The sequence below is a fragment of the Bidens hawaiensis genome, unplaced genomic scaffold, assembly GCF_021521415.1.
Source record: "Bidens hawaiensis isolate Kalapana, Puna unplaced genomic scaffold, B.hawaiensis_p1.1 tig00024507_1, whole genome shotgun sequence".
NCBI lineage: Eukaryota > Viridiplantae > Streptophyta > Magnoliopsida > Asterales > Asteraceae > Bidens > Bidens hawaiensis.
Window position 1 is genome coordinate 25,146 of NW_027505046.1, and position 9,567 is coordinate 34,712.

At 35.0% G+C, this 9,567-nt stretch overlaps 2 protein-coding genes across 2 annotated transcripts; both read right to left on the reverse strand.

Annotated features, from left to right (window-relative positions):
• Positions 1-488: 488 nt before the first annotated feature.
• Positions 489-6,775, reverse strand: LOC143610162 (kinesin-like protein KIN-14P). The gene is made up of 22 exons (XM_077084714.1): positions 6,565-6,775; positions 6,347-6,474; positions 6,183-6,266; positions 6,008-6,085; positions 5,844-5,936; positions 5,730-5,759; positions 5,602-5,631; positions 5,417-5,465; positions 4,970-5,289; positions 4,800-4,881; positions 4,621-4,716; positions 4,362-4,541; positions 4,168-4,274; positions 3,871-4,046; positions 3,419-3,574; positions 3,070-3,323; positions 2,826-2,989; positions 1,791-2,043; positions 1,650-1,716; positions 1,500-1,570; positions 592-650; positions 489-509 (listed from the first exon to the last, which is right to left on the reverse strand). The coding sequence occupies exons 1-22, from the start codon at positions 6,767-6,769 to the stop codon at positions 489-491; spliced, it is 2,703 nt and encodes a 900-aa protein (XP_076940829.1). The 5' UTR covers positions 6,770-6,775.
• Positions 6,776-6,817: 42 nt separating this feature from the next.
• On the reverse strand, positions 6,818-7,420 carry LOC143610163 (kinesin-like protein KIN-14K). Its single transcript, XM_077084715.1, has 3 exons — positions 7,330-7,420; positions 7,075-7,232; positions 6,818-6,976 (listed from the first exon to the last, which is right to left on the reverse strand). Exons 1-3 carry the CDS (start codon positions 7,418-7,420, stop codon positions 6,818-6,820), a joined length of 408 nt encoding a protein of 135 aa, XP_076940830.1.
• Between the last annotated feature and the right edge of the window lie 2,147 nt (positions 7,421-9,567).

Genomic DNA, 9,567 nt, shown 5'->3' on the forward strand with positions numbered 1-9,567 from the left:
AGCTCATCACCGTTTTAATTATCATAGCTTTTGATTACTTATTTGTTAACAATAACTCCTAGTTTACCACCAAACTTATGTAGCTTTATATTAGCCATCGACGAGTAACACATCTATACGGCGCCACTAAGCTTATCTCGTCTTGTGGTTGCTTACAATGATCAAGTTATTTATTACACGATTAAACTTATCTAGCTTTGTGATTACTTACGAACGATTAACTCTTATATATGTTACATCTAAGTTTATCTAGTTTTGTGTTACTTATCATGCATATACAAATGCTCGAATGTGTACATTCTCGTAAAGTTACAATATAATCAATCTCACCGGTTACTATTTAAATTTCAAAATAAGTTTCATTTCAGTTGATTAACCGTTGCTGAAACTCATTTTGATATGTGATCTCACGTAGAAAATTCGTCGTACTCACCTTTTTCAAATACTAGCTTGATCCAACTGTATACACTTCATAAGTCCGCAATAGCTCATTCTTGCATTTTGATCACCTATACATATCATTATTTTCATTTTATTAGTATTTCAAAAGTTGAAGGAGAAAAAAAGAGAGTGAGTATAAAGAGTTATGACCATCTCTTTTGAAGGACTTTTGGCGGTCAAACTGCTACCGCTTGTTGACTTAAACATGCCTGTAAGAGAATATTAACAACGGTTAAATGCAATTAGTAAAAATACAATTCCAGAATAAGACTATTCTACATCTTGATATTGTAAAACAAGACATTTTAGAAGCTAAAATTCATAAACATATTAGTAACTGCACTTTATAGACACAACTTTTTAAAAACGTTAAAAAAGGTTATGAAGCATAGAAAAATAAAGGTTTGCATTGTAGTTTACGTTAGTTATTAAAAATACCAAAGAGAGAACTTTTGGTACATGCAGTACAACCAATGGGGGCCTAAAGAGGCCGGACATACCTTAAACAAGTCAACTAGCATCCTTATGTTTTTACAAAAATACTATTTAGTGGCTCAATTAAGTGTTACTTAAATGTAAGGGTGTAAAACCGTTCGCTTGCTAATCGAGATCTGCTCGCTAAACAGCTGAACTTAAACAAACTTGAGCCTAAAAATAAGCTTGGTTAATAAATGGGCAAGCTTCACCTATCAAGTTCAAGCCTAAAAAAACTTGTTTAATAAATGAGCAGTCTGAGCTTCACTTATCAAGCTCGAGCCGGCTCACAAGCCTGCTATTTATAAAATATTTATTTATGTTTTATATTAGACTAGGTTTTATTTATTTTTAGCCCGCTAGCCCAAGTTAGGTTAGTTTATGATTTCTTTTTTCCTATAATAATAATAATAATTATAAATAAGAACTGTTAAATATAACATAAACAAGCAGCTAAGCTCAAGCTCTCGTAAGTTCAACAGCTGAGCATGAGCCTGGCTTAACAAAATAGTTTTATAAATGCTTGCAACTAATTGGTCTTAAACAATGTTAAGAGTATCAAGTGAGTTTAGATGATTGTGTACCTTTTGCAGCTTTAGGAAGATCCTTGGTTACTTTTGTCAGCGGGCGAGAAATTTTACTGCCTGTCTTTGGCCTGCAAATCGTTTTAATATTTACTTAAGAATATATGTTCAAAGTTCAAGCATGCATGCATCATCAATGATCAAACTTACTTGTTTGAGTTATGGGATGATTTAGAACCATCACGAGACGGGCTGCCATCAAGCGAGCTATCTGTGTCTGTTCCCACAAAAACATAATTATTATCAGTTACACACACTCTCCACATTTGACCAAATATTAGCAATTCTGACCTTCCCCGTGACTTGATATCAGTGACTGCCCCTTTCTGACTGGTTTATAACCGTACCCGTCCAAAGACATACGACCACGAATGCTTTCGGTTCGCTTGGTGCTGTTTCCTAATTTAGAATTTGGTGATGAAGACCCGTACCTCAATGACCGTTGTCCAACACTCGGTGGGTGAGAGGCTTTCTTTTCTTTAGCTGCTTGTAACCGTTCAATTTCCTCGTCCTTTTTTGTAATTATGGTTTTAAGTGAGGCTACCTGATCATTTCACAAACACAAGAAAACCATATTAATATAAGGTAGCAGATTCAATGGGCACCCACCCTAGTCCATAACAATCTATATTTATATACTGTCAAATATGGCCTATTATGATATTAATCTGATCTAATCTAATGTTTTGAATGCAACGGTTTTTATTTAAGACGTTTTATACAGTATAGTAATAAGAAAAATGCAAAGAGATTTAAAATAAATGGAGGTGGCAATCATTGTACAAACTTCAAATAATGGGTTAGTTTGGGTAAAACTAAACTAAATTGTATATGCGTTCATTTGGGTCTCACCTTAACTTAGTCAACGGGTCAGATTGGGTTACCTTAAATTAGCACCTAAAATTAGTTAACTGGTTAAATCGTTCAACTACCATAAAGCTTTTAACTTAACAAAGGCGAAAAATCGGTTAGCACCACCAATGACCACATGTGTACCTTTTTTTCTGAAACAAACAGGGGTGGGAGTGAAGTGGGTACTTTTTACTAGAGCGACACATTTTAACCCGAGGTGGGGGTCCGTAACTTTATTTGTAAACTGAATCATGTTAACCCAGGGGTAAACGAATATATATGTATATTTTATCGGGGAATTGATATTAACTCATAACTGAATTATAAAACAAACTCATTTTAACCCAATCCAAATTAGTACTTACTCAAAACGGCCCAGACTGACCTGAACTTGTTTTATTTTGGAACCTGTTTTGGCCTGAACTAACTTTACTTATAACCCGCCCGGCCAGTTTTCCAGGCCTAACAAATTACCTGCTCCATGAGCTCCTTGACATTACTGGCCTCTTTGCTACTACGAGCGGGTCCCAGCTCCACTCCAGAGACCCGCTCAGCAAACTTCAATGTACTCAAACTTTCAGCATACGAAGCAGCTTCTGGATTCAACTGCACAAGCATAAGTGTCTTTGCTTGACCACCTGTAGCAACAAGTATAGACTGTAAACAACACATCTTTTGTGAAGTATTATAAAATCCAATAGCAAGCGATTTAACATACCTAAAGAGGATTGAAGGACTTGAGTAAGCTTGCTATTTCTGAATGGAACATGAGGACTTTTCTGAGCCAATGCAAAGATGACATCACCAAGAGCCGCTAAAGATTTGTTTATATGCTGCGCTTCCTTGAGCCGGTCCCCAACCACCTCAGCGCGGTCTATTCTTTCGCTTCCAGCAAGATCCACCAAATGAAGACCGGCGTTTATAGACGTGCCGCTCTTCAGGTCCGTTCCATGCACATGGATCGTAACAACACTATCAAATTATAAACAAAATCATTTACCATTATTATTATTATTATTATTATTATTATTAATCTTTGACACACTGATTAATAACACAAGATCGACCTGTGTGATCTGCTGCTTCTTTCATTCATGGAAGTAGAACTTCTAGCTCTGTTTTTGAACCCAATCTCCATTACTTTCAACACATCAGACTGGTCACTAACCTCACGCATGTCAGCATCCGGGACAGCTAAACTAGCCGTTGCTAAAATCCCCAGTGTTCGCGAGTTAAGGATTTACGCAACATTTTCTATCCCCAGGTAGGTACGGATAGGTTGATTCGGGTTATGTATTTAAGTATAATATGTCAAAAAGATAAAATAAACAAATTTAGCAACACAAAGTGTAACTTTAGTATGTAAAACCTCCAAAAATATTATATTTGAAAAGCAAGATTATTATTATTCAAAGTCGGTCAGAAGTTGTAGTCATACCTGACATATATAGTAACTATTCAAAAATACACATCAACATTTTTAATCTAGTAAGCTTAAATTAAACCTATAAAAGGATATTTTTTTGGCGCAGCATCGCCTCCTAGCAAGTCTCTAACTTGCTCGTTATAAATTTCAACCATTTGAACTCCCACTTCATATTTGTAAGTGCTTCTACTTTGTGAAATTTTAAAAAGATCATTTAAAGCACGATAATTAACTCCCCATTCTTCTTCAGTTCCTTTATCAGGACCACTCTTAAAAAAGAAGAAATCAATGAAGAATAATATCAGCCACAACAAGAATAATCAGACCAAAGTTGGTTTCTTTTTATGCAAATAAAATAAAAAAAATGCATATGCAGAAAATGTTTTCTACCATTGTGTAGGTTTTTCCCGATCCAGTCTGACCATATGAAAATATACACACATTGTATCCATCCAAAACGGACCGTACCAGTTGCTGTATATCTCCATATACCTCAGCTATATACAAAAGTAGATATGAAACATAATTCAAATTGGCATGTTCATATGCAACAGAAAAAAGTTCAAGTACAAGTTAAAGGAAACCTTGAGTAGCATGTGGACCATACACCTTATTATACTTGAATGATCTACGGCTTTCTTTGCCCGGTTTGGAGGGATTGGCAACAATTAGCTCCCCATTATCACCTATATAGTCAACGGTTGATTGCTTATCCTTTTGACCAGGAAGAAACGGTCTTATTCGGCAATAAACCCGAATATTTCCTGTTCACCAAAATCCCATAAGTGAGATGAAACCTGCAAGACTTTACATATCAATATATAGTATCATATTAAGCTTAACCTTTTAATTCTTGAATTTCATTGTGTAGCTTCTGGTTTTCTAAAACAGCTTCATCATAACTTTCTAATGCATCTTCCAAAACTTTAAACTTTGACCCTAAACAAGAAGATAATTAATCATTAGATCAGCAGTTAAAAATTAAAAGTAATGGTGGCCCATCATATTTGACACTTGCTCACCTATGAGCTCAACATCTTGTGAGTAGGCCTTTTGAGTTTTTAAAATTTCTTGGCGTATCGATTGAGAATCAAATTTCAATTCCTGAAACAAAACTTGCACATGTTAGATATAAAATAACATATGTGACATATAAAATTAATGCAATGATTAGTGACACACATATACATACCTTCAATGCACCAAGTTGGAATTCAGTTAATGATTTGTAAATGTGCTCCTTGTTGGTCCACATTTGAATTTTAGAACGAGAATTAGCTTCAAGATCTTCAAAGTTGACCTTTGCTTCTGTCAGACGATTTTCAACTTCTTTCAATTTCTTCTCAAGATCTAGCTGAGATTTTTTAGAAGCTTCTTTTTGGTCTTCCTGTTTTTTTCTCACATTCTCCAATTCTTGCTTCAAAGCTGCAATTTCAGCATTTTTGCGATCTTTTTCTTTCTTCTTCACATCCTCATCCTCGGTTTTCTTTTCCTCTGTTGATATCGACTTATCTGGCTGAAATTTTTTTAAAAATAAATTGGAGGGATACATGATTTTTTAAAAAATTATTGCATACTATGCTAACATTTATCAGTAAAAATATTTTTTTTTTGAAAAAAAAAAAGTAATAACACAAACTCGCCTGTAAAGCTACTTCCTTGCTATTTCCAGTTCTGGTTACATCAACCTACAACAATCCACCAAAACTTAACACAGTCACATATATGTTTACCACTTTGTTCAACTATGACCAATTATTAAAATTTTCAAATATTCAACAATGACTAGCTTAAACAATGTCCTTTGAATAAGATTAACCTTACCTTTATCTGATCAAATGGGCTCATCATCATCTGTAACAATGAGAATCCAGTTATTGAGGATGGGATATAAATTGACTTACTTTTTGTCAAAACTTGGATTTTAAAGATATTAATAGAAATCGTTCTACCTTCATGTGATCAAAGTGGTTACTTACAGCCTGTGGCAATAAGAATCAATGAATAAATATATTGTGAAGAAACCAAACATGTATATACATACATACATACATTAAAACAACTACCTTTGTCTCTCCACTGGTGCCATTTGCAAGGGCTTCAAGGACTCTAATCCTTGACTGGTATTTCTCTTCACGAGTTTTAAAAAGATTATTTTGCTGCAAGCCGAAAATAAATAAAAAGTGAAGAGGAAACAATCAATAGAAAAAAAAATATTTATCAGTCTTACAGTTCTTAGATGTTCGGCTTGAGTAGAAATACGCCGTTCTATCTCCTGCACGACTTTCCTCAAAAGGCAAGAAACACGCTGAAATATAAAATAAAAAATTATATATATTTTTTTAATATATAACAACAGTATTTATGTATGTATATGCATGCATGGTGTAATATGGATATCATACATGAGGTATTTCACCATTCTTTCTGCCCATGCTTTCATCTAGAATCCCATTTACCATGCTTAGAAGCGACTGTGTCGGGGCAATCTGAAACTACACAAACGTCAACAAAAACTAACACATATGGAGATATTGACAACGGACATCTTAAGTACTTAAAAAATCACATCTAAACTGTTTGATTTCATCAATTCTGAGATTTTTGCAGCGGGAAGATCCGAATAGCCACCATGTTTCATCTGAAAAACTTCATGAAATTTATGTCCAGCGTGATGCATCAACGCACCCGCAGCCTCTGCACAAAAAGAGAGAACACTAAGATTTTACTATAAAAGTCTTAGGTATAAAGAAAGAAAATAAAAATGAAGGAATCAATAGAAAGTACCAGGGTTGCGTAAAGCCCGGTGAACTTTTCGAGGCGACGTGTCTTCTTGAAAACACTCACTAGTTGCACTGTGTTCATCTATATTTTTCCATCTAAAAGAATCACTTTGAAAACTTTTTGGTGACATCGCACTAGGACTACATGTTACAACTTTTGGCATGAAATGTGCTTTAAGCGTTAACAAGCTTTCACATACTATTTTCATGGATCCCTGTGCGTGTCAGTTCAAATTAGCACATACTATTTTAGCATCTTAGAGGTGAAACATGCATGTTCCATCGATCTCTACACTTATTATTACCTTCTCTAGCTCTGAAATATTAAAATGAGGCAGACCCATCTCATCCATAGATTTAAGAAACTTGTTAACGTTTTCTCTGTGCGCCTCTGATGAATGATGAGGATTACCATACTAAACATAAGAAAGATACAACAAGAAAACATAATCACAACTTCAAAGGTGTTTTCATATATTAACAAGTTTAAACTGAATAAGAAGCTAGATCCCACCTCAATATCAGACACGGGTCTAAGTCGGTTCATAAGTCGACACAGAACAGTGCCATCAACTAAACGAGTTCTCAACTCCTCGTCTGAAGCATTTACAGGCAGATTAAGATTAGGAAGTGTGCTGTTCAACCACTCTATCACAGATGTCCGCGTCTTAGCTGGGAACAAAAGATAATCAAAAGAAATCAGTAATTACACAACAAAAGAATGAAGAATCAATGGAGGATTGTGTATAGAAATTAAACTCGACATTACCGTCATTGGCTGATGTAGGTTCAAAGACGTCACTGCTGGGAGATGAATGTGAAATGTTGAGTCTAGCATACTCTTTTGTGTCACGATCCATAATAGATAGAAGTTGCTAGCTAGATAGCTCTTGGTTTGGCCATCTGGCGCCAAAGGAACACATGATCCTTAGAAACATAACATTAAAGTTTGCATGATCTTTAAAAGCAAAACAATATATATATATACACACACACACACTTCATATGTAAGTGTATCATGATTTCTAAAACCCCAGCCTTTCCAACATGTAATTACTTTATGTTGTTAAAGTAATAGGTCTTACAGGTGATTAAAGTGTATGAAGGAGCAGCAGCATTTCAAGAACTCCAATGGCTTCTTCACGGAGCAAAATGAAGTTCATTTTCTTTATAAAGTACGTGTTAATGAAGCTTCATTGCAACCTGTGATTATTACTATTTTCATTATAATTTTATCCATGCCGATTGGAAGGATCATCATCACAAGGATTGAAGCGTATTAAACTTGAGTAAATTATATATGCGAACTTTGGAGGTGGGGAAACCATGCATGCATAAAATTGTTGGAGAAAGATTAATAATAATGTTCAGGCAGGCAGGCAATAAGAGAAAATGTTAGCATACGAAAACTGATTTCAACATTAATAGAGGATTTTTATATTTTATTTAACAAACAGTTTCATATGAACATATAAAACACAAAATGCAAACGAGAAACAAACCTGATGAGGGAGGGAATTAGAAAAAGAAAGAGAAAGAGAAAAAGGTTTTTTGGATGAATAAAATCAAATCAATGTTTTGTTGATGTTGGATTAGGATCCTGAAAATGGTTGGAAGGAATTCTGGGCGTGAAGCATGAATTCAGGAGGATGTCAGGTGATTGATTGGCAGGCTGGCTATACATGGAAGTTGATCGGACCATGTTGAAACGCTTATTATTATTATTACTATTATTATTATTCCACCCTTAGAGTTGCTATAATAAGAGCATTCCCGGCCCGTCTCCCATCTCCGTATCTATAATTACACTAAATAACACCACATTTCTCTCCCTTATTTAATTAAATAATATTTTTTATATTTTTATCATTACAGTTCTCTTCTCTACTCACAACCAATTTAACAAATATTAAAAGATAAATAGGGACAAACAAAGTTTTCCAAAATTTACAAAAAATCACTATCTTTTCTCTCTTCACCTTATAATTTACACTCACAACCACTCAAAACTCACGCTATAATTTGCAAACTCCCATCACATATTTTTAAGGAATGGGTTGAGAATGCTCAAAGATGTGTATAATCCCCCCAATATTATTTCATAGAGTAAGATATCATCATCATTTCTAACCATCTTGAAACATACGCTTAACCATTAAAACAAATAGCATTCATGGAGCAAGATATCATTATCATTTCTAACCATCTTGAAATGTACGCTTTACCATTAAACATATGGATTATTATTATTATTATTATTATTATTGAGACGGCGGTCTATATAGTTGTTCTCTTAGAATGTTCATTGTGGGCGACATGGGGTGAGTTTGGGGGCGGGTTGGGCGTTGAACACCGCTGAGGGCGCGACTTTCTCCAAAATATGGATTCCGATTCATCTTCGACACCTGGCGATATATACGACTTTTTTTTACCCCGAGCCCGATGCTATTCCATACTCGAATTTAGAGCATGAAGTGATATTTGCTATGGTTTAAGAGGTTGCTCAACTCTTAGTCGAGCATTTCGAAAGCTCACAATCACGAAGAAAATGGCATCCACTTGAACAAGATTGTCAAGGTGCCCACTTGAACAAGATTGTCAGGGTGCTCATGGTCGGGAACTGAGTTGGGTTCCTATTTCATCTTGCTTTCCACTACTTCCATTGTCTTTAGTTCTTCCAAGATATAGTACCTGGGATTATACCCTAAAGTTGAAGAGTCACTTGAAAGTTCAATTGTCATCTGCTCTGTGTCGGAAAATAAACTGGCTCATCTATCATCCTCTTGATGATATGCTCACAATTAAAGAAGTCAGTAAAATAATTGTCGCTTCCATCTGACATCTCGAAAGGAATTGGATTTGAACGAGTGGTTGTTTTATGTCTACGACCGTAAGAACTGATATAGGGATTGGATGACATCTGTTAAGATTAGACTGAGGAGGGATAGGAAAGAATACCAACCTATTTTATCCCTATAAATATAATATTGAAACTTATCCTTAATCA

Bases quoted from the DNA above. Each gene is read 5' to 3' on its own strand.
- LOC143610162 (XM_077084714.1), bottom strand. From the start codon at position 6,769: ATGAAAATAGTATGTGAAAGCTTGTTAACGCTTAAAGCACATTTCATG. The intron at 4,882-4,969 runs GTATGTATATGT...GTTTTGTTTCAG, and splicing joins TCCAACTTGGTGCATTGAAG to GAATTGAAATTTGATTCTCA. The intron at 2,044-2,825 runs GTAATTTGTTAG...TGAAATGATCAG, and splicing joins TCAAGGAGCTCATGGAGCAG to GTAGCCTCACTTAAAACCAT.
- LOC143610163 (XM_077084715.1), bottom strand. From the start codon at position 7,420: ATGGATCGTGACACAAAAGAGTATGCTAGACTCAACATTTCACATTCA. The intron at 7,233-7,329 runs GTAATGTCGAGT...TTTTGTTCCCAG, and splicing joins ACCTACATCAGCCAATGACG to CTAAGACGCGGACATCTGTG. The intron at 6,977-7,074 runs GTGGGATCTAGC...TCTTATGTTTAG, and splicing joins GACCCGTGTCTGATATTGAG to TATGGTAATCCTCATCATTC.